Here is a 25,664-nt window from a genome sequence, read left to right on the forward strand (position 1 = left end):
ATTTATGTTAAAACACTAAAAAAGGATATGCATGTTAGAACTAGAAGCAAGGTAGATGTCCATCAATTAAGGAATGGCTAAACAAATTATGGTACATAAATATAATGGAATATTACTATGCCCTAAGAAATTATGGGTATGATGAACACAAAGCTGCATGGAAAGGCATAAATGAACCAAGGCCAAACAAAGTAAGCAGAGCCATGAGAACAATACACACAATGATTGCAACAATGTAAACAAAAAGAACAAATACAAAATAATCAAAACCTAGTGTTATAAAAATATAAAGACCAAGCTTGGCCCCTAAGAAGAAATATTTAAAAAAAAAACCACTTCTGCTCACTCCTTTGCAAAGGTAAGGGGTTCATGAGAGGAGAACATTAAATGTAATGTCAGATTTTGTGTGTGTGTGTGTGTGTGTGTGTGTGTGTATTGATTGGTTTTACTGGGGGTTTTTCTCTTTAAAAAAAAATCTTTGTTACAAGGAACAACTCTCTGGAGACAGGGAGGGAGGAGCAATGATACAGAAAGACATCTAGATAATATAAAAATACTCAATAAAAATCATATGGAAGGGCCTTTAATATTGTTTCCTTTAAACTTGAGCTCAAATCCCTTATTCATGAAGCCTTTTCTAGGTCCTCTAGCTGCTAGTTCCATCCCCACTTCTCTCCAGTTATATTGTAGCAATATTGTAGCAATGTTGCATTGATTACACATATATGTATATATCCATATATGTGTGTGTATGTATGTATATTTTTGTCCATGTTTTCTCCTTTGTGAGAATGTAAACTCCTTTATTTAGGACATGTATTGTTTAGTTTCAATCTTTGTATCCTCCCTTGCCTAGCACAATGTCTTGCACATAGTAGTCTCTTTATAAATGGTTGTTGATTAAGTCAAAAGCACACAGTGTATATGAAACTGAATAAGCATCATTTGCAATGAAGAAATTCTGGAAATTTCACCACTGGATTCTGGGGAAAAGCAAGGCTATCCCCTCTTTCCACTATTATTTGATATAGTATCAGAAATACTGACTATAGCAATAAGATGGGAGAAGTTAAAATATAAACATGAGTAAAGAGGAAACAAAAATATCCCTAGCTGCAGATATCGGAGTAGCTAGGTAATGCAGTACATAGAATGCCAGACCCAGAGTCAGGAAGACTTATCTTCCTGAGTTCAAATCTGGCCTCAGACACTTATTAGGTATTTGACCCTGAGCAAGTGACTTAACTCTTTTTGCCTCAGTTTCTCATCTGTAAAATGAGCTAGAGAAGGAAGTGGCAAACCACTCTAGCATCTGTGCCAAGAAGACTCCAAATGGAGTCATTAAGAGTTAGTCACGGGACAGCTAGGTGGTGCAGTGAGTAAAGCGCCGGCCCCAAAGTCAGGAGGACCCGAGTTCGGTTCCGTCCTCAGACACTTAACCCCCCCCCCCACTCACACACACACACAAACTAGCCATGTAACCTTGGGCAAATTACTTAACCCCAGTTGCCCTCCAAAGGGCAAAAAAAAAAAAAAAAGAGTTAGTCATGACTGAAACAACTGAACTACAACAAAAGTTGCAGATATTAAAATTTAGACAATCCAAGAGCATCAACAGTTAAAAAAAAAACCAAGACAGTATTTTTTAGTTAATAGGATACAAAGTTGGGCCACAACATATCTGCAGTTCAGTTACAGTATTAATGGTGAAGGTTATAGAGAAAAAGAAATTCTATTCAAAATTCATGAAATATCTGAGTCACCCAACTAAAAAACTCAGAAAGCTTATACATATACATATATACACATGTGTCCACACATATATACACACACATACATATAGATAGATGGATACACATACAACTTTACAGGATTAAAGGAATACAGAGAGAGAGAAATTCCTTTTCCATAGTTTAGTTCACCAATATGTCAAAAATTACAATACCACCTAAATTAATTTGCTGACACAGTACTTACCTGTATAGAGGCAACCAGGTGGTACACAACACCTGGAGTCAAGAAGCCTAGAGTTCAAATCCAGCCTCAGATACTTATTAGCTATGTGACCCTAGCCTATTGATTTAACCTTTGTCTTCCTCAATTTCCTCAACTATAAAATAAGATTAATAACAACACACACCTCACAGGGTGGTTGTGAGGATCAAATGAAATAACATTTGCAAAGCACTAAAGTGCATTGCTTGATACATAGTAAATAAACGATTATTCCTTTCCCCTTACATCAATCACACTACCAACAGGTTACTTTGTAGAACTAGACAAATTAATAAAATTCATTTGGAGGAACAAAATATTGAGTATTTGGTCCTGGTTTAAAGAATAAGAGATATATGGAAGAGACTGTACAAAGCAAGATCTAGAAACAAGTCAAAGTGATTAGTATGCCCAATTACAAAAACTACTAGCAGGACTTCTTACTAAACAAGGACTGCTGGGAAAACTGGAAAATAATTTGCTTAAAGTTTAAACCAGCGTCTCAGGTGATATACTATGATAAACTTCAAATGAATAAGCCACTTAATTATAACAGATCATACCATAAAAGAATAGAGGAGAATTGAAACTTATATTTTTCACTTGGTTAGTGGAAGAATTAAAAATCCAACAAAGGATAGCAGGGATCAGAAAAGAAATTAACTAGGTCATATAATATAGTAGCTCTCCCTCCTTGTCTCAAAATAGCTATAAATTTAATAAGCTTGTCATTTCTGACTTAGCATCTAAATTATGAGTAAAAAGATTGAATTGAATAGGCCACAGACAGAACTGCAACATTCTACAAATTACCTCTCTCCAGACGGTTATCTATCCATTAATCAATACTCTTTCTGGCTGGTCAATCATCTAAATTTTTTTGAAGTTTCAGACATTTCTTGCTATATTATCAGTATTGAGAATTGACATTGAGGGAGGTAAATTTTAAAATGTAAAAAGCAAATGCAAAACCCAAAAAAGGATATCACTCTGAGACCACTTAAGGGTAGGGGCAAACCTTAGCTCCCACCCCCATACAATACAAATAATTGATGTTTATAATAATTACTGAGTCCTCAAGAAAAGACATTCTATTTGAGAACTGAAGAGTATATGAAATTTACTTTAGAAGAATTCTACCCCAAACTGCTAAAACCATGAACTACCCATAAAGCCCAGCTCTCTCCCCAGAATAACGTTATCATGAACTGAGCTTCACTCTGTTTCTAGAGTAGCACAGGAGTGCATGGAGTCCAGGGACCCAGATTTGAATCCTCCGTTGCATCCTTCCTTCCTCTTTGTGTGATCATAGGCAAGCCTCTGAGCCTCTATGTTCTTATTAGTTAGAGTGAAGACTTTTGCTTACTTCACAGGGTTTTTTTTTTTTATCAAAAAGCATTCTTTAAAAACCTTCAAGTACTAAATTAAGTTAAGTACTTAGTATACCAAGTGTAGCTCCTTGTTGTTGCTCCAACTATTATTCCTCCAAGCACTTCCTGCAGTTCTTGAGACCATGTGAAAGTAAGATGCACAGGATTCATGCTATATGTATTTCTGGAGACCATGAGTCTTGGGAATAAAAGACAAGGACCTTTGTCAAATTCTGATTGGGTTCCTAGCTTCTAAACTTACTTCAGAAGAAATAACACTGGGGAGAAGAAAAGTCAGGGACTGAGTAATGATTCCTGATGTTTAATAATAGCTTTATAAGGTGGTGTGTGTGTATACATTATATATGCACATATACAGTATATATATATATGTATATATACACACACAGTACACACACACATATAATTTCAGTTTATCTTCACAACAACCCTGTAAGGAAAGCTTTATGACCATTAATAAACCCTTTTTATACCTGAGAAAACAAATTCAGCAAGATTATGCATTGGAGTTAATATTCCAACCCAGTTGCTTCCTGACTATAAGTCCAGAGTTCTTACCCTACACCCTACTGTCTTTTACTAACACTCTCCTAGAAGCCTCAGAATCAACCTAGAGTCAATAAATCTAAGAACCCCATAGGAAAATAGGGAATTGTGCTTCCCAGTCTATTAGAACATAGTATAGTTCTGAAGAACTTATTTTTGCGTGATTCTGGTAGCTCTGTCTGATGAAGCTGTTTTAAGGATTTATCTGTAATTATATATTTGACTGTATACAGTTGTATACACAGCTAGGTGGTGCAATGGATAGAGCATTGGGCTTGGAATCAAGAAGACTCATCTTCCTGAATTCAAATCTGACCTCAGACACTTACTAGCTGTGTGAGCCTGGGCAAATCACTTAACCCTGTTTGCCTCCGTTTCCTCATCTGTAAAATGGAATGAAGAAGGAAAGGCAAAGCATTCTAGTACCTTTGCTGAGAAAACTCCAGATGGGGTCATGAAGAGTCAGACACAACTGAAATGACCAAACAACAATACAGTTATAATTGCATATTTTACAAGTGTCTTAAATCTTAGAGCTAGCATAAAGGCATCTTGGCAGAGTGATTAAAGCATTGAACATCGAGTTCAGAAGACTTGGGTTCTAATACTGTCTCTGAGACTTATTTGTTGTCTGATCATGAAAGTCACTTCAAATCTCTCCAAACCTCAGTGTCTTCATTTGTAAAACCAAGGGGTTCAACTACATGACCTCTGAGGTCCCTTCCAGTTCTGATCTATGATCCTGTGGATTGAATTGAAAAATAGAACCTTCCCTAAAAGTTAAAGACAGTTTCTAAATGTACAACCCAAATTCTAAATAAATCATAAACTTCCAAACTGAAATAAAATAATGAGAGAGGCAAAATCAAGAGAGAGATTTGGAACATTTGAGGGAAAAATAAAGAGGTCAGGTTTTCTACAGATGTTTTTGTGACATCCTAGACCAGAATTATAAGGACTGGAAGATCTTAGTTTCTTGGAGTAAGTTTCTTCCAAGCAGGATCTGGGTTAATTTTTTTGGATCTGCCACAGCATGTAACACAATTCTAGGGACAAAGTAAGGTCTTGATAAATACCTGTTAAATTGATTTGAATTAGGGTGCCATCCTTGACCTTGTCCCAGTAATAGCATGGATTTGAAATCTGTTCATGTTTCCTTTAGTAAGTATAGATTCTAATAATTCTCACATCCCATGAAAATCAGAAGAAAGCAAAACATTTACCACTTTTTATGATAAGTGTGGACATGATTTACTGTAATCACCATATCTTTACTATATTTATTGAAATCTTCCATCATCCTTTATGGCTTCTCAGGAGGGGAAGGCATTTCAGTAATGTAGATATGCACAAATCAAATAGATATCAATAATGATGATTCCTGTAAAGACAGTAAGGATCCTAATCAAAGGTGGTTTTCATCTTAAATTCCTATCTGATGGAGGTTTTTCAGAGAGCAAATGAAAACTTTATTATGCAGATTATTATATAGACATTCATCATACAAATATTTATACAGAAATTTTTTTCTACCAAAGAGGCATTAACAATAAACCAAGTGATCAAAATAAAGCTTTACAATCAAATTTTCCATTGGGGGTTTCCTTTTAGCAAAACTGCCAAAGTGTCAGAGAATTTATTCAAACACATCTGCTCCACACAAGGATAGAACGGGATCTGAAGGTGGTGATACAATTCTAAGAAAGTGAATGCATGAGCTTTTTTTCTCCCCATCACCTTCACAAGTAAATTGCTTGAAACAACTAACATCTGCTGTTTTGAAGCTAATCTTAGTGAATTGAATGCTCTTAACCATTTCTCAATCCCACAGTCCTTTATCTTGCTTCTCCTGCTGCGTTCCCACCACCCCTGATCCCATTAGCAAACCTTGAGACAGCCTCAGCCTTACCAAAGTGCAGCTTTGGTTTCAGCTGCTTTTCTGCAAGAGGAAGTGAATGTTGGGGGTTTTTCTCTGTGGCACAGTTGTGATAAAGCTGTGGTGGTCTTATCTCTCTTTTAGGTAGTAGCTCTTTATGACTACACAGCGCATCGATCAGATGAGCTAACCATCCATCGAAGTGACATTATCCAAGTGTTGTACAAAGATAATGATAACTGGTGGTTTGGCAGCCTCACAAATGGACAACAAGGTTATTTTCCAGCTAATTATGTGGCTGGTGAAAGTAAGTTTTATGCTCTTTTCCTGATATACTAATGTGGGTATAACTGATGGTCTAAGATTTTTATCATTCTCTACTGTTTAATTTACTGAGCTGATCATAGGATCAGAGACAGGGTTCAGAAGGACCAAGAGGTGATCATCTGGTCCGGCACCCTAGTTTTACACATGATGAAACTGTGGCATAGAGAGATGAAGTGACCCCTCTCTAAATAATCTCTGTATATAAATAATCAGACTGAGGTGACTATTCATTTCATGTTTTCTCCTCCAAAAATAAAATAGGATCACTAACACGCTGGAAGTCTATTGTGTTCTGAGATCGGGTAATGTCAGCCTCACTGTCAGCAATCACTTACGGGCCCCCTCCAGTGATCAGCCTTCTCCCCCATCCCCCTCTCCCCAGACACCTGCTTCACAGAATTTTGGCAGCTCTGAGTTTCCCACAACATCTCCTTAGTTCTTGAGGACCTGAGATCTCCAAACTCTCCAATTCCCATTCTGTAAGGCTGTAGATGTCCGTCTCAGCTGTTACTCTCTTCTCCACAATAGATTGTTTCATTCTTCCAAATAAATGGAGAGGAAGTCTTTATTTTATAAAATGTAAGTTCATCTAGAAATTCTAGATCTGACTTGCTGACAGCTGACGATTGACAACCAGATCCCCCAAGGTGAAGATAAAACTGACATGAATATAAATTGGACTTAAAAAGAAAAAAGGAACTAAAAAAACAAAAACCCATCATCACAAGGGAAGCAAATTAATCTTCTATTGAAGTAACCATCAGTTCACTTGGGAATATAATGGTGTAAAGAAAAAGAAACAACAATAAACCAAGAACCAGGAGATCTCAGTTCTAGGCCCGATTCTTCTCGTTCTTTGACTAACTTTAAGATCCTGCACCTATTACTTAAGGATCTAAGCCTTGGCTTTGTCATATGTAGAATGAGCAAGTTGGATCAGAAATTCTATAAGGTTGCTTCTAACCCAAACATTCTTTGTTGGTAATTAAGTGATATATAGTCCTAGGATTTGAACCTATTCTTCAAACCCTAAAATTTAGAAATCCTAAATCAAAATGTCCTAGATAGTTCCCAAACCAATATCCAAATAACCAAACCAATAGGTTATATCCAAAGTTGTTGCTAAATCATTTGGTTTAGGACTTAAAATTCTCTCTCCTTTAAAAACAAGTAACGTTATAAGTGGGTATCAGTTTCTACTACTCATCAAGAGTCTGTTTAACTCATAATATAGGCAGCGAGGTGTCACAGTAGACAGAGTGCTCAACCTGGAGTCAGGAAGACCTGAGTTCAAATTTGGATTCAGACACTAGTGTTCAAATCACTTAACTTCTGTCTGCTTCGGTTTCTTCATCTGTACAATGGAATTAATAATAGCACTTGTTTCCAGGAGTTATTGTGATACTAATAGGAGATAACATTTGCAATCTTCAAATTGCTTTATAAATGTTAGCCATAAATTTGCATCTTTTCAACTTCAGCCCGGTCCTGCAGGTGTTTTTAAAAGCAGCTAGGTGTGGGGCGGCCAGGTAGCACAGTGAGTAAGAGCACCGGCTCCAGTGGCGGGATGACCTGGGGATCGAATCCGGGCTCAGACACTTAGCACCCACCCAGAAATAACTGGCCATGTAACCTTGAGCAAGTTACTTAACCCTGATTGCTTTAAAAAAAAAAAAAGCAGCTAGGTGGTGAAGTGCCTGGAACATTGCTGTGGCTGCTGCTGTTCAGTCATGTCGATCCTGTCCGACTCTGCCTGACCCCATTTGGGGTTTCTTGGCAAAGATACTGGAGTGGTTTCCTTCTTCAGTTCATTTTACAGATGAAGAGACTGAGGCAAACAATTAAGTGACTTACCCAGGGTCACGCAGCTAGTAAGAGTCTGAGGCTGGGTTTGAACTCAGGAAGCTAAGTCTTCCTGAATCCAAACCTAGTGCTCTATATCCACTGTACTACCTAGCTACCCCCTGCCATCCCAGCACATAGTAGGTGCTTAATAAACATTTATTTTCCCCTAACATAGCTGAACAATATTACTAATAATACTTCATGCCTTACAGGCTTACCCCATACCTACTCTTTTGGACAACTATAATTAAGATTAGAGGTCACATGTTGAATCAGAGGAGAGTGTCAGTCTTTCCTGAATGTATTGCCAGGGCCCAAAAAAATTTTTAAATGGACAGAATTTGCCATTGACATTTTCCCATCTTCCTTTCTTTGATTTTTCAGGCCCCAGAGGTCCAGTGCCTTCCTCATGGTATTTTGAGCTTCCTACAGAAGCTCCCTACTCCACCCTTGAATCCCCTAGTCAGAACTTTTATTCATTCCAAGAGAGCTTATCTTAGTTAGATGTTAGGAGACAAGCAGCTGTCTGTTGTTTATAGGATGAAAATAAAGTTCTCTGTTTAGCCTTTTCCAACATGAACCCAAACTATCTTTCCAATCTCAGAGTACATTATTCCTTCTTCCTCACTATGTGACTCAGACAACTGGCCCTCCTTCTGCTCCTCATGCATGACAGTCCATCACCTGTCTCCATTCCTTTGCACTGGCTGTATGTAGAATGTTCTCTTTCCCCACTACCACCTCAAGGAATCTTTCTTCCTTCAAGATCTAGCTCAACAACCCCTGTTTATAAGACACCTTTCTTGATTCCCTCCAGCTTCTAGCATCCTCCCTCCCTAACTACCTCATCTTTTACCACTTCGTATTTATCTTCTTTTTATTTATTCTGTATTTACTTAATACAAATATTTATGTATTTGTTGCCTTCCTCATTAGATTGTGAGCCTCTTTGAGATTAAGGATTGTTTCATTTTTTATATTTGTATCCCAACACCTTGTGCACTGCCTGATACAGTGTTTAATAACTGCTTGTTGATTGCCTGATGCAGTCATTCATTCACACTGGTGGAAGCCAGTCCTTTGGCCCAAAGAGTTTTTATTTTGTTTTGTTTTTAATGTCTAAAGGATGCTTATTAACCCTAATGAATCTTGGAATGTCAGAATATCAAACAGTGGAACAGTGGGAAAAAAAAAATCAGGCAGTATGGAGGAATATGTTTGGAGGCAGCTCTCTCAATCCCCAGAACAACTTCTGATTTTGATAGTTCCTTTGCTTCTTCCCTTTCGCAATACATAATTTTTCTAAAAGTCCAGTTATGGTTATAGTAGGGAAAATTATGGTTACAGCTAACCATTTATAATCTTTTATGACTTGGTGACTTGTACATTATATTGTACTATTTTAATAATGTGTTGTATATAAATATAATCTTTAATAATTTGTACTTTATTTGGTGACATGTACTTATATTGTTCTATTATAATAATGTGTTGTATGTAAATATGCATGCATGTGTATTTTGTATGCATGTATATTTGCATATTTTGTGTACATGTATACATGTGTGTGCATACATATATACATCTGTGTGAGTATATATAGTCGTTAACAGTCATATAACATATATATTAAATATATACATACATAACATTAATATTAAAGGGCACTGTCAGCCTCATTAGTAAAATCTGCTTTATTTAACCCTTCCCTGCTCGTATTATTTCCACATATATCTGCATATCACATTTCTATGTTTTTAATCCTAGAACAATATGATGTCCAGTCATCAGAGATAGCAAAAGAGTCTTCTTCCTATTCTTCCACTAAACAAACTGAGGAAGAAAAGAGACCTCCACAAGAGGTAAATATTTGAGAGAAAGGGAGTTTTTCATCTTTGAGTGTATACTTTTATTTCTATTCTTTCAGGATAAATTACTGATGATTTGTAACTCTTATTTGTTGATTTCATTATGTTATCTGTTGCTTTGATTCTGAATACTCTAGCTTCTTCCCCCACTAGTGATAAGTGATATAGATATTTGTTTTTATAGATATATTCTCATATTATGCTGAAAATTATGCCTGGGGGCAGCGAGGTGGCACAGTGAATAGAACACCAACCCTGTAGTCAGGAGGACCTGAGTTAAAATCTGGCCTCAGACACTTGACACTGACTAGCCATATGACCTTGGGCAAGTCACTTAACCCCAATTGCCCTGCTCTCCCCCCTCCAAAAAAAGCAAAACAAAAAAATAAAAATAAAATTATGCCTGTTTTGTTGGATGGGGTCCAGCTCCAGTTGTAGGAATGTCCTAATGTAAATTTTCATTCCCACCCCCACCCCCACCATATGTCTTATACAGTGGAATCTCTTTAAAAGATTGGCATCTGAGGTCATTATGAACAGTGTTAGGATTTAGTTAGTAAGTTAACCAATTGAGAGTGATTGAATCCTTTCTGTGATCCCAGCACTTGGTGAGTCTCTGTTGTAGGACTAGACAATTAAGGGACAACCCTTGCCTATGATGACCCACCTGGCTTCCTGTTGTGTCTAGGGCCACTTAACCCAACCAATAGCTACTACTATTTTGGATTCTAGGATTGAACCTGTCTCTATACTTGGAAATGAAGATAAGTAGTCCTAGGTCATTATCACCATCTCAACATTGAGTCAGTCTTAATGCTGGTCATGCACTACACTCTGATTTGTTCCTGCTTATTCCCATTTAAACTTAGAATCATAGGATCACATATTTATTGAAAGGGACTTTAAAGATCATTTAGTCCAAATTGCTCATTTGACAAGTAAAGAATAAGACCTATAAAGGTAAGATGGCTAATCCAGATCACACAAATAGAAGTGGTAGAGCAAGGTTTGAAGCCTAGTCTTCTGACTTTTACCTTAAAATTCCAATACCACTAAATGCCATTTTCCCCAGAACTAAGTCCTCAAATTTGATTATCTTGAATATGAGCTCTGCCTGCCTCGACTTATAGTTAATGACCACTGCTTTGGACTCCATGGATCAGTTGGTTCACTCCGACACAGAGGAATGCTCTCAATGCTCTACCACAAAAATTACCTTTTTGTAATGATAAATGTATCTTGACCATTGCATTCTGGTCTCTTAGTTTCAAACATACTTTTAGACTCACTGTTCTCAGTGTCCCTCCTTTGAAAGGACAAGTCCTAGTCTGGAAGGTCCTCCAATCTAGGCCCTGTGACAGATTGTATTCCTTTCATCTGGAGTTCATGCTAGCAAAGTTAAGAGAGACCATCACTGGAAGGTTGGTGATGAATCTTGTCAACCACAAGAACTAATGAAGACAACTTGCTTCAATGTTCAGGAGGTGAGAAGGGGTGGAAAGGGTTGAAATTGGCATCAGTAAAGGGAATATCTATGCTGACAGAGTTGCGAATCTTCTGAAGTACCTAAATAAAAATTATATTTAAATGATATGGTACAAGCTGACGTTCTGTGTTATGTGAATGTGGACCAGAATAGTTAGAAAAGGTTTCACGGAAGAGATGGGATTTCAATTGAACCTTATAGAATGTGAGCATGTAATCTACAAACAATGTTTTTATACACACACACATTCACACACCCATATATGTATGTATGCATATATACATATATATGCATATATATTATGGAGTTATGTTTAGGGATTTATTCTTGACATATCCAAATTCATACAGCATAGTCCCTAGTTAGTATATTTTGCTACTACTTAGAAATGCATGGTATATACATGTAGTCAGTATGTAACTAATTATTAAAGGGAAATGAGAAACAACTTGTAGTTTAAAAAAAAGATCACAGGAGACTTGGGTTCTAGTTCCCGCTTCACCACTGACTAACTGTGTGACGTTGATCAGATCACTTACTCCTCCTATTCCTTGGTGTCATCTGAAAATATAAGATGGACCTCTAAGGACAATTTTGAACTTTAGAATTCTATACTTCTATAATATTCCTAGACTGGGAGAACTTTTAAGAAAATATCTATACATATATAAAAGGAAGCCTGTGCGAAGCTCTGTTATTGTCCTAGATAACCAAAGACCTCAGGAATTTCGTGAGTCATGAGGGCTTAGAGCCAGACCTTTAAGAAATGTATGACTAAGGTTCCCAACATGATGAGAATTCTAGTATGATCATGTTTCTTGAGCCATATGCTGGGTGTCCCCAAAGTCTTAGTGCAATTTTAAGCTTTAATAGCTATTAAAGTTACATAAGCAATTAAGCATCGAAATCGCTATTTAAGCTATTAAAGCTTAAAACTATACCAAGATTTTGGGGATACCTTGACACCTTGTATTTAATTACATCAGTAAAATAGTTTTGGTTTCAGAGGAACAAACAGAGGTAAATGACTTTACCAAAGTCACTCAACTAGTTTAGGGATAAGCTTAGAATTAGAACCGAACTATCACTACTGAACTACACAGCCTCCCAAACTGTGAAACAGATCATAATTTGTGCCATAACTCTACCTCTGTCTCTCTCTATATTTCTCTCTCTGTGTCCATCTATTCTTCTCTCTCCCTGTCTGTCTCTGTCTCTCTATCTCTGTCTCTCTCCATGTCTCTGTCTCTGTCTATCTCTGCCTATCTCTCTGTGTCTGTAGGTGTCTCTCATTCTTATTTTGCATTTACTTCATTGTATCTGAACTTCTTGAGATGCTATTCCAGAACTGTACTCCATAAACTTTTATTAAAAACTTGGTAGGTTTTTTTTTTTTTCCTTTCTATACAAACTCAAGACTAAGCAGCAAAATTATACCTTGTAACAGCTTGGCAGCTGCCAAGCTTTAAAGGTTCGTCCAAGTGGAACACACCTGCTCACCTGCTGAATGTGCCAGGTACCTTCCAACATTGCATTGATTTCATTGAATGGTTGATGGCTGAGAGCAGCACATGTGTGCTGGCATATCTCCTGTATGAGGTATAGAGGGGAGGAGACTGAATTAGTGGGATTCCACCAAGGCCTATGCTCCAGAGTTGGCAGACACAGAGTTAAATCCCTAAATCAACAGAAACCCAAGGCACCGCGGGTGGGAAGGGATATGGAAATGAAGCAGAGAGTTTGCCTGAAGGCTCATTCCAGAATTTATACTGAGGAGCTCAGTAAACTACCGAGCTGATAAACAGAAGAGAAAGTATTGATGTTATCTGGGAGGACACAAATTCTGGTGCTTTGAAGAAAGTAGGACTGATAGCATTGGCTAGTTTTCTCTTTGAGGTTTTTGCTTTGTTGTACACTAAATATAACCTTAGTTATCTGCTTATGAAGGGAGAAAATTTAGGATTCAATTTTTTAGTAATAATTATAATAATAATGATTTTTAGTAATAATGATAACTCATATGTCTATGGTGCTTTAGGATTTACACTTTCCCTACAAGAGCCCTTGGAGGTAAATACTACAATTATTCTTAACATCATTTTATAAATGCAGATGCCAAGGCTTCACAGATTAAAGGATTGCCCTTCTCTGGTAAAATTGGAGCCCAGATTCAAATCTGCATCTCTAGTCTCCAAGTCCAGTGTTCTTTTGTTAGACCTTTCATTTTTTTTTAATCCTCCAAATATCAACAGATTAGCAAAGCCCTCTATCTTCCTCTTTTTCTATAGGCATAACACACACACACTGCAGCCTGTAGAGATATAGTCCTAAAAAATCATTGGCAAATAAAATTTAGAGACATTTTCTAAGCCTGTAGAAAAGCTGTTATTCATATCCTCCAGCATTTTTACAATTAACCATTGTATTGTCCAAATAAAAATACTCAAAAAAAGTCTTTTCAATGATGATTTGCTTTTATGTAGTACTTTAGAGTTCACAAAGCACTTTCCTTTAAATAATGGGTGAGATAGGTAATGCAAATCTCTACTCATTACAGATAAGGAATCCTAGGCTTTGATTTGCCCAAGGTCATGCATTTTGGTAGCTAGGTCTTCTGACTAGAATTCTAGTATGCTTTCTACTATTAAAAGGGATGAAAATTATATTTTACACTTAAAATTGTCAGAACATGGAAGGATTATTGCTTTTTTTTTTTAATCAATTTGAGTAGTGAACCAAAATTAGCTCATTGGGTACCCTGATTCAATTCAATTCAGCAAGCATTTATTAAAAATCTACTATGTGAGCAGGACTATGGCTTAGTGCTAAGTATACAAAGATAAAGGGCAGCTAGGTGGTATAGTGGATAGAGCAAATCAGGAAGACCTGAGTTTCAAATCTGGCCTCTGACACTTACTAGGTAGGGGGTGGTTCAGGGAGGATAAGCACCTCTGGTGTGAGGGCTTGCAAATCCTCTTCAGAACTGCTTATCTCCCTTTGGTGTCCACTTGATTCATCCAACTCTAACTCCAAGAAACTGTAATATGCTCAGTAGACACACCCTGGCAAACTGTCTGGGCAGATGGGCTAAACCAGTTTGAGGGTAGTTAGGGGGTTCCTACCCCAAGCATGTGAAGACTTCCCCTAGTGGAATGGATGGATGAGGATGTCCTTGAAGGTGGCTGAAGCAGGCTTTATAGATCACTTAGAGCTTGGTCAGACTTCGAAGACACCAAGGTCATCCCCTGCATCTTTCTCCTTTGTCAGTCTTCTTGACTTTTGTCTTGTCACTGAACTTCAATGACTCTGGAAAAGAGCCTGAGACTGACAACTTTGCACAACTCTGCCTTATTTAAATTCAGTTCATATGAGACATCACCCCCTGGTGTCATTGGTCCTCTTCAAAATTAAAGGCTGAACAGTGACCCTAGGCAAGTCACTTTACCATGTTTGCCTCAGTTTCCTCATCTGTAAAATGAGCTGGAGAAGGAAATGGCAAAATTACTCCAGTATCTTTTCCAAGAAAACCCAAATAGTGTCACAAAGAGCCAGAAACAACTAAACAGCAGCAGCCAAAGAAAAAATAAACGATTTCCCACAAGAAACATTTTACTGGAGTGATGCAATCAGTACGTACACAGAACAGTCAATATAATGTGTATAGAAAATAAATATAAAGTAATTTCTGGAGGAAAGGCTCTATCGACTAAGAGGATCAGTCAAGCTTTATATTGAGTTGAAGTGTAATGTGAGCCAAGAATTCCAAGAGAAGGATGTTAAGGAGAGAGAGAACCTAGGCAGAGGGAAATGGCTTGGTCAGAGAAAGGAAGCTAGAATGCCATGAGGGGAGGAGAGTCTGGAAGGAAGTTAATCTAGTTGACATATAGGACATGAGGAAAAGTAGCATGGAATATCTAGAGACGGTAGAGCCAGATTATGAAGGGCTTAAATGTCTAGTACAGTGATTTGTATTTTAACTAAAGGCAACAGTGAGCTTGCTCTGTTCAGAATTGGACTTATAAAATATCAGTTTAATGGCTTCATAGAGGATTGTTTGGAAAAGAGAAACTGGAAGCAAGGAGCCCCACAAGGAAGCTATTGAGGTAATCCAGTGAGAGATGATGACTTGGACCAAGATAGTGACTACATGAATGAAGAGAAGGGAATAGATATGGGAAATGATGTACAGGTAGAATGGGCAAAACTTGGAAACTGATTGGATGTGGTTGGGCAGGAGCGGGGGCAGGTGTGACTTTAAGGGAGAGAGAAGAATGGAGGATGACTTCAAGTTTTTAAATCTTGGATACTGGAAGAAGATTGGTAGATTTAACTGAAATAGGGAAATAGGGAGGTTAGGAAGAGGGACAGGTTTCAAGGGAAAGACAGTGAGTTGTGTTTCACACATGTTTAACTTGAGATACCTGTTGGAGATATCCAAGTGGAAATATTGAAGAGATAGTTGGTGATTCATGACTGGAACTTAGGAAAGACAATGAGAACTGGCTATAGAGAATTATCTAAGTAGAGAAGATAATTAAACTTATGTGAACTACTGAGATCAACAAGAGAGAGAATATAAAGAGAGCGGAGAAGGGGGCCTAGGACAGACCCCAGGGATACAAGCCTGCATAAAGGATGGAGCGATGATCCATCATCAAGGACAATAACCCAAAGTGATTAGAAATTTTGTTACAAATAAGATTTACATTGATAACTGTTCATTTTGGTTTATTTGATGATGTCCCCTTGAAATAATAATAATGATCAAACGTGTTTTCCTCTTTCCTGGTTATTTTTTCCATGACTGTAAATATTTAGGGATGATATTTAAAAGTTCTCTTAAATATTTACAATTCATACACATTTTTTAAAAATGCATTTAGGTCCATAGTGTATCACTATCAAAGGAATCTCTTGTCCCTCAAAGAAAGATCCAGAGGCTGAGAGCAAGGACCATAGTGACACAGGAATGAAACCGAGATTTGTTCACAAAGGTCAGAGCAACATAACACAACGGAATTTATGAAGACACAACCAAATCAAGACTGGGTTGGAGCCATTAGAGCTAACTTAATGACTTAAGAACAAAAATACCTTGGCTTTGTTCCCATGTGTCTGGAAATAAAATTCCCAAAAATTTGTTTCATGAAAGGAGGTTTAAGGAGGATTTCTGGTGTCACTATGTGTTTATAATATAGGTAAAAATGGAGAGAGGTAGGAAGAATGCTATAAGAAATACAGTGAGCAGCGTGGTCTATCATGTAAATAAAGCAGTTTGGGGCTCAGAGGACTTGAGATGGAAACCTAAGAGTGTTCCTTACTACTCCTATGACCTAGGGCAAATCACTTAACCACTAAGTGTATCAGTTTCTTTTTCTATAAAATGAGGGAGTTGAGCTAGATGATCTTTTAGCTCCAAATTTATGATGATAAGATCCTGAGACCTCAGGATATATTTCATATTTTACTCTGGAAACATGAAACCTAAGAGAGTCTACTTACATTTACTGTGAAAACCTTCCCAAATTGATATAAAATCTCTATGCTGGCCCCAAATTTGCCCATTAGGTATTCTGTTCTCTGCAAAAAGGTACCATGATTTACCAGTTTATCTTAAATACCACATGAAGATCTTCATCCTCTCTACTCAAAGATCTAAAATAAAGAAGATGAGTTCAGATAACTCAGAAGTTCCCACTACCAAAAACTAGATTTTGGAAATATGCAACCTGGATTTTGCTCTTAAGCCCATCTCTTCATCTAATACATGATAATTCAGGAATAGGGCTTGTTTTCCCTTTCTCCACCTATTGCTTATTGAGTTTCTATGGGCCCCTGGGCCTAAGATTAACAACTTATTTCTATAATCAAGCCTTTTTCTGTGAACAGTATTTTTGTGTACTAGAAATAACCAACAACCACTTCATAACCATTCTAGCAAACTGTGTAGTCAACACAGTTTGTTCTATATTACCTTGTCAATGATGTTCATTTATGACTTTCCCCATAATGGGTACACAGAAGAACATTAGAAATGTCATAGTGAGTTCAAATAATGATCTGTTCAGATATACTTGTGCATAAAAGCATGCGAGCTGACCTTTTTGATAATGTTTCCAAAAATGAACCAAAATATTTCTAATTTCTCTTTAATCCATTATAGATGTAGCATTTCTATGCTGGGTTGTGGAGAGTGGCAGTAGCTGTTGCTGTCAGAACCAGTAGTGACTTTGTCTTTCAATGCCATATCTGCAGTTCCTTTCTTCTCAGGCTCTTAACCCAATCAGACAGTCCAACAAGCATTTGGGAAACACCTCCTATTTGCCAGCCCATGTGCTAGGTGCTGGGGAAACAAAGACACAAATGAAACAGATCCTACCATTGAGGAGTTTACTTTCTAGTGGAGAAAGACAGCTTTATGAAGATATGTAGATAGATATTTGATGTGTTGATATAGATATATACACACATACATGTACATGTATAGAGTATTTTGAGGACAGTCAACATTAAGAATTAATAGGTTTCCTAAGAACTAGGAGATTTTCCATGGGAAATGGCACATGAGCTCAGCCTTGAAGGGAGCTAGGGATAATTAAGAAGAAAAGATGAGGAGAGAGTGCATTCCATGCATGAGTATGCCAAGTTTGTGGAATAGAAAATGAATTAATCTGTTTAAAACATAATGTGGGTTAAGAAGAATAAGGTAAAATAAGACTGAAAAGGCTAGCTAGTGCTAGATTATGAAGAGTTTTAAATATCAAGCTGAGCAGATCATTGTTTATCCTAGAGATAATAGGGAGCCACTTAAGGTTTCTGGGTAGAGAGACTCATATGGTCAGACTTGTGGATTAGGAAGATTATTTTGACAAGTGTGTGGAGAGTGTATTGGAAAGGGGAGAAATTGGAGCCTGGAAGGAGGGGATAGTTAGCAGACTGTTCTAACAGTCCTAGTAAGGGGAAATAAGGGGACCGAAGTAGAGGGAAGATGATGTGAGTTGAAAGAAGGGGACAGAGAGGAGAGATGTTCTGGATGTAGAACAGACAATTCTTGTTCATTAATTGGATATCTAAGGTGAGAGAAAGATTAAAGATTGAGGATTAATTAAGGTTATTCCTTGAAACCTTGGGAAATAGCTCAGAGACAGGCACCTGAGGAAAATAGGAATTGGATGAGTGATTCAGGGGAGGTGTCAGACAAAGTGGCATGGCAAAGTCTTGACTTTGTTCAAAAGCTTTCTATTTTCTAGAATCATCCACCACTTTAATATTGCCTTCCTTTTCCAAGCACTTTACCTGAAATAATGCAAAATTGGAATGAGATATATTTCATTGACTCAAATTGAAGTCTTTTGCAGTTCCAGGATTCTGTTACTGAAAATGTGCTATCTTCTCTTTGGGTTAAGTGCAAATAGCATGAGTAGCAGTAGTGAGAATATATGGTATGGTTGATTCCTGCATTTTTGTAACATAAGCATTAATGACAGCCTCAGACAAAGGCAGGTCCATTGTATGTACCTGAAGATAATAGCCAAATAGGAAATGTGCCCTAATAAAATTAAGCTATATCCCTGGCTGCTACTTATTTTGTTGACATGATAAATTAACTGTATGCAAACCTTTGCTTCCTGTATCTTGAGTTTCTTAACTCCAGAGCCACGTTAGGTCATCAGGGTCTTTGATTACAACATAAAACTGCCAATATAAGTTCTTCAAGAAACATAAAAGGTAACTACTATATTTAAATATGTCCCCATCAAAGAAGACATATGTAATAAAAGATCCTGTTTAAGCACATTTGTTACTCATTTGACTTCAAGTTGTTTGTCCTTAATGCTTCAGATCTTCACAGTTGCTCCTCTTCTGTCAAAGCAGATGTGTCTCTGCAAATGGGGGAGTGGTTCCCCAGTGCAAGTACCCCCACTGTATCTTAATTTCAAGAGAAATAGGAGGATAACTTAACATGCCTGTGAAGGATGTTCCAAAACAAAGACGTGAGATTATTTTTCAGAAACAAATTAGGATTATTTCTGTCTAGGAAACTCCCTTTTCAGGATCAGTATGGTTCCCTTCTAGGAAATTATACCCTACCTAAGATTGTACTTGCTAGAGATTGTTGTTGGGATGAGGGAAAGTTATTTCTTATTGAGGAGTATGAGTTCAGCCATGCTACTGTTATTTTCAGAAAGAGTTCTGCTCTCCTCCCTTTATTCTGAAGAATAACATGAGATCATAATTTGATTATCTTTGTTGGTTGCTTTATCTGAAGATCAGGCAATAACTTTAAAGACCTACTGTGTGCCTATACCAGTGGTTAAGCTATGGCAGAATTTCACTGTTGATGATTTTGGTCATGTAGAATTTCAATGTTCTATAGAGAAGAACATGTATCTGATTTGGGCTAGAAAAAAACCACTATAATTGTATAGCAGAGTCCTATGCCATTTTCTTTGGCCTTAGACATGGGTATAAAATGTCATTATATGTCATAATATTTATATCTTCTGACCACTATCTTCTTTGTTCCCTGGCATATTTAACCAGTCACCTAGTACGATGAGAGATGGAGTTTGCAGAAAGAAATATACAAAGTTAAGTTAGTAAATACTTCAAAGGGAGCCCAAATAGACCAAATTAAGTTAGTAAATACTTCAAAACATCTTTAAAAGGAACTGAAATGATTGTGTGACAGCCTGCTACCTCACTAACTAGATAGAGAGTGGCCTTGGAGTTAGCCTTTGTGCACTCACCTATGGCTCCAACACTGTAGCATGTGCAGTGGCCACACCCCAGTAAACAATTTCAGCCCATGGGCTAAATCAGGTCAAGGTTAACCAAGGGGTCTCCAACCCTTTGATGAGTCCCTGAGGGGTGTCTACCCCAAGCATGTGAAGACATCCCCCAGAGGAATGGGCAGATGAGAATGATTTGTTCTGACCGTGAAGGCAGCTGAAGCAGGCACTGTGGAGCACTTGGTTAGACATCAAAGACGCCAAGGTCATTCACTGCATCTTGAGCCATCACCAGCCATCTGGATTCTGTCCTACCACTGGATTGTGATGACTCTAGAGGAGAGAGTGAGGCTGATGATTTTTTGTAACTCTGCCTTACTTAAATCCAATTTACAAACAAATCAAAAGACATCATCCATACTGATTATGTGACATGAGAGACACTGGCACAGAACCACTCCCCATCACATGCCCCATCAGAGAAGGTGCTGTGCACTATGAGCAAGGCAAAATTGAGACAGCTCAAAGGAAACATAGACTGTGCACATTTGGAGAATCCACCCCAAATGTTCACACGGACTATTTGTGCCCAACCTGTGGTAGAACATTCTGAGCTCATACTGTCTGATCAGTCACAGTCAGACACAATAAAACTTGACTCTAGCATAGTGATATCATTTTTGGTCCTCTTCGAGAAGGAAGGACAGCAATAACCACCCAGCCTTTTTGCATTGGTGATGGCAGCTTTAATACCAAGAGTTCTCCCACACTTAAGGCTTCTACCTACTTCATAGGGTGATTGTGTGGAAAGTTTTTGATAAACCTTGAATCACTGTCCAGATGTGAATGTTAAAGTAATCAAACTGCATCAGCACTATTGAGAATCACATGAGATACTTAATATATGTAAAGAGCTAGTTGAAAACTTTACAATGTTATGGAAATTTTAGTTATTGGTATCAGGAATAGGAAATACACCTTGGATTTCATTAGTTTGAGGAAATCCCATATAAAGAAAATGTCTGCCAGTAAAAGTAAGCATCTTCTCTGCAACGAATGGTCTTAGGGAGTTGCTGCCAGCACTGAGATATAAAGGGAGGCCCAGGCACAGGAAAACAGGGCTTTAGAGCTGAGTGTTTTTTAGGGCAGGAAGGCACATGATTCTTTATGTTATTATTAGAATTAATATGGGGGCGGCCAGGTAGCACAGTGAGTAAGAGCACCGACTTCAGTGTCGGGATGACCTGGGGATGGAATCCGGGCTCAGACACTTAGCACCCACCCAGAAACTCCTGGCCATGTAACCTTGAGCAAGTTACTTAACCCCATTTGCTTAGGGGCGGCCAGGTGGCTCAGCAAGTAAGAGCACCGGTTCCAGTGTCGGGATGACCTGGGGATCAAATCCTGGCTCAGATAGTTAGCACCACACCCAGATGTAACTGGCCCTGTAACCTTGAGCAAGTTACTTAACCCCTATTGCTTAAAAAAAAAAAAAAGAATTAATAGGAATTTTTAGTATACCAAATGTTTTCAAATTAGAATGAACCCTTCCAAATATCTCAAAGGGGAAATAAGCATTTATATAGTACTTACTATGTCCTAAACACTGTACTAAGTGCTTTTATTTTTTAAACAAATATTGTCTCCTTTGAGCCTTAAGAAAACCCTAGAAGGTAGGCACTGTTATTTTCTCCATTCTAAGTTAAGGAAACTGAGGCAAACAGAGACTTGCCCAGGGTCACAATATGAGTGTCCAAGGCTAGATTTAAACTTAGGTCTTCTTGCCTTCAAGTCCAGCACTTTATACATTGTAACACCTAGCTGAAACTCACTGTGTCATGTTGCTTCTTGGCAACAAATATTAGTGATTTTTGCATTTTCCCAGATTCAGATTATCCTTAAAATGTCTCCTTCCACAGGATCATAGGTGCAGAACTAGAAAGAACCAGAGATTTATCTAGTTCCGCTTCTTCATTTACAAACAAGGGAATCTAGAGTTGTTAAGTGACTTAGCCAAGGTCACACAGCCAGTGACAGCCTCTGGATTTGAACCCAGGTCCTCTGACTTCACCTTTACTACATTAAGATGCCTCTCTAATAAATAGGAAGTTAACTGTGTAAAGTTTGTTTGCCCAGGAAAAGATAGAAAATTTTATCCAAATGATATTATGATAATATGAGGTTTCATTGTATTGTCTTTGCCTCGTTTTAAAAAAGCTTTTTTGGATAAAAGGCAGCACATAAAATACCCCAGTGCCCTCTCCTTCAGTTTCCATTGGCAAGTCTCAAACTACAGCGGTAACAAAGGTTGCTGAAAGCTTTATCTTCCCTTGACCTCTTTTGTAGTAACACTTATTTTCAACCAGAATTCATTCATTCATCTTTATAATAATATTTAGTCCTATAGGACTTGAAATATCAGACTCATCAACTTAATAGCTTTTCTCAAGAGTTGTGAACCCCACCCCACATTAGTCATTCAAGCAGCCTCAACACATTTACCTGTCAACATCATTGGTAGGAATGTTTTATCTCATGCCAGGGAAAATTTTTACTCAGCTGCAAGCTAAAATAAATGGATCAAGAAGAGAGGTAAAACAAAACAGAATTGTATATTGAGTTTCACTGGGGAAAAAAAATTAGCCATTGGCAAAATTCGCATTTCAGGATTTTTTAAAAAATTCCCTTCTTGACAAGAGGGTCACTGCTGTTACTTACAGTATGAATAAGAAAACCTCTTTACTCTCTCTGAAATACAATCCAAATATTAGTCTATTAAATAAGCATTTTATCATAATTTTGACATATGCAAAGAAGAGAAACCAACTACTATTTTGTGCAATTTGGATGTACCAAATAGTGAAAAACATTCTGGATATTACTTTTTAAATGTATGCCATGTATGTAATACTAATATGTAAAACATACACACATATTAAGTGTACATATCAAACCTAGCCTTTGTTTTATATGCCTGTGTGTGTATATGTATATACACACATATAACAAACCCTGCCTTTGTTTTATGTATGTATGTCTATATATGTATGTCTGTATGTATATATATATAGTAAGATTACACACACATACAAATGTGTGTATTTGTATGTGTGTGTAAATCTTACCTTCATTCTGGGGGAATGTAACATCTTGACTCAGAAAAATGGGAAATTAATAAAGGAAAGGCATTGCCTCTTATCACCATTTCTCTAATTATTTAAACAATTTTAAGTAATTGCCACAATGAAGCCAAATGACCCCAGAAATCACCTCAACCAGAAAACAATTGCTCTCATGTCTCAAAGAAACATAGCATCCCAAAGCAATATTGTATGGGTATATTTGGGAAATGTTATGAATGTAGATGACAAAATATTTTGAATAGTATCATCTTATATTACAACAAAAAGCATTACGGGGAAAAATGAAAATGAATCTGTGGAAAGTTTGTGTTGAGATCTAATTGAAACAGATCATTTTCTACCTATAGAATATGGAGTCCTTGAAGAGAGCTACTGTTTCTCTTTTTTTTTTTGTCTTTATATCTCTAGATCCCAGCATAGAATCTGGCACATAGTAGGTATTTCTGAAGTGCTTGTTGATTGCCTTAATTATACTGAGAATGTAATTTGTAGATAAAATTGAAGGTACTTCAGATATTGAGTACTTAATTGTAACATATTTGCCAATACTTCAATAGTAATCTGTTTTCATCATTGAAAACAATTAAAATGGGGGCTTAAAAAAAAAAGAAAAGAAAACAATTAAAATGGCACTTAGGAAGATGAAGTTGACAAGATTAGCTGGGCCTGGCCAAATACATACAAAAGAATTCCAGATGAAAGATGATATATCTTTTTTTTTTTTTTAAGCAATTGGGGTTAAGTAACTTGCTCAAGGTTACACAGCCAGTTATTTCTGGGTGTGATGCTAAGTATCAGAGCCTGGATTTGATCCAGGTCATCCCAACTCTGGGGCTGGTGCTCTTTACTCATTGCACCACCTGGCCGCCCCTAAGCAATTGGGGTTAAGTAACTTGCTCAAGGTTACATAGCCAGGTGTTTCTGGGTGGGTGCTAAGTGTCTGAGCCCAGATTCGATCCCAGGTCATCCTGACTCTGGGGCTGGTGCTCTTACTCGCTGAGCTACCTAGCCGCCCCCAATATGTCGTTTTAAAGGCACTCAGATCAATTTTCAATACATGTCAAAGACAATCCAAAAGGCTAGAAAGTAATCACAGATTGTATCACCACCAGAAGATGACAACTACCAACTTATACTCATTTTTTTTAATGTTTACAAAACTTCTCTATATATTTATCAAAAATATTCTTGATATAAAAAAATAGGAGAAGAGAACAACAGGCTTTAACAAACAATTTTTCTATAGCAAGCCACATATTGTATGTTTTTGCACAGAGTTGTAGTGAGGATAAAATGGGGTCATATGTATAAAGTACTTTGCAAACCTTGATATATCAAATGAATATGCCTATTTTTCAAGTATACATTCCAATTTAACAGATGAATAGGTCTCAAAAGGTGAAATGAACTTGCCCAAGATCATACAAGGAAGAAAGTAATAAGTTGAAGTCCAGATCCATTCTTGTTTCCACTATGCCAGTACTTTTCCTTTTTCTCAGTAGCTCAAATTGAGTCTATTTCAGAAGTTTAACATTTTTATTTTAATTTTTTGTTTTAAATTTAATGCACACACAAAAAGGGAAACATTTCCATTCATAAAGTAGAATAGAAAAAGAAGATTACACGTGAACTTGCAAATCTCTGTTATGTACAACTTGCTTTTTTTTGGAGGTATATAATGAATTTGGCATGTTACTTCAAAGCTGTCATGCATTTGTAATTCCTGATGAGCTTCCTTCTGTTATCTTCTATGTATAAGGCTGGGGTTGATTGATTTACTCAATCAAGTCATCTCATCTCACATAAAGTAAATGAAAAATTCAATCTCAATTATAGCCTTTAGAACAAATATTGAAAAGAAAAACTTTGGAATTAGGATGACATTGTATAGACTAAGGAATTTGATCATACCCCAAAGGTCATTTATAAATTATCAAGCTGATTTAGAACTAGAGTCTTTTTAGAGTTCAGAACAAATATGATGTTCCAGCGAAGCCCTTAGATAGGAACTGCTACAGTTTGGGCCATGAGGGGAAGGAGATGCCTCAGCTTTGACCTTGGCCTAGGTCTTCTCCCATTTAGCTCTCTTGTCCTTGGCTAGGAGAGAACCTTGTAAGCTTTGAAGGGTATGAAGGATATTGGACTGTCTTCTCATTGGTGCCCTAGAGGCATTTCCAGATTAGTTCACAGCAGAGCCTACACTAGTCATCAAGGACAGACTGGATATAGACTTGTAGTTTTACAAACATCGCAGTTAAAGAAACAACTTCCCTAAGGAGAGGTTCTTTAGCACCCCATAATGGGAGAAAAGAACTCCCAGCAGCTGGGAGCTTTTGCCACATATGCTGCACTTGAACCCACTTTTCCTTAGACTCTATACTTATAGGAAAGTATGTCAGAGATTATGGTGGGGAAAACGGGATGTCTTGTGACACCTGTTCTTCCTAAGACACCT

General features: G+C 37.4%; 1 protein-coding gene across 6 annotated transcripts in view; it reads left to right on the top strand.

The window, feature by feature from the left end:
• The window catches only part of AHI1 (Abelson helper integration site 1), a 259,337-nt gene that overhangs the window by 212,102 nt on the left and 21,571 nt on the right, over nt 1-25,664 (top strand). For 5 of the 6 annotated variants that reach the window (XM_069077308.1, XM_069077310.1, XM_069077307.1 and 2 more), the window contains 2 exons: nt 5,953-6,115; nt 9,748-9,842. The exons of the other annotated variant lie outside the window; for it this stretch is intronic. In XM_069077308.1, coding sequence (XP_068933409.1) covers nt 5,953-6,115; nt 9,748-9,842 — 258 coding nt within the window. The remainder of the gene's footprint in view (nt 1-5,952; nt 6,116-9,747; nt 9,843-25,664) is intronic. 6 annotated transcript variants of the gene reach the window in all.

This window comes from Petaurus breviceps, unplaced genomic scaffold (assembly GCF_028583685.1).
Source record: "Petaurus breviceps papuanus isolate PSGF00001 unplaced genomic scaffold, PetGlider_PUasm1.0 90977, whole genome shotgun sequence".
Classification (NCBI taxonomy): Eukaryota; Metazoa; Chordata; class Mammalia; order Diprotodontia; family Petauridae; genus Petaurus; species Petaurus breviceps.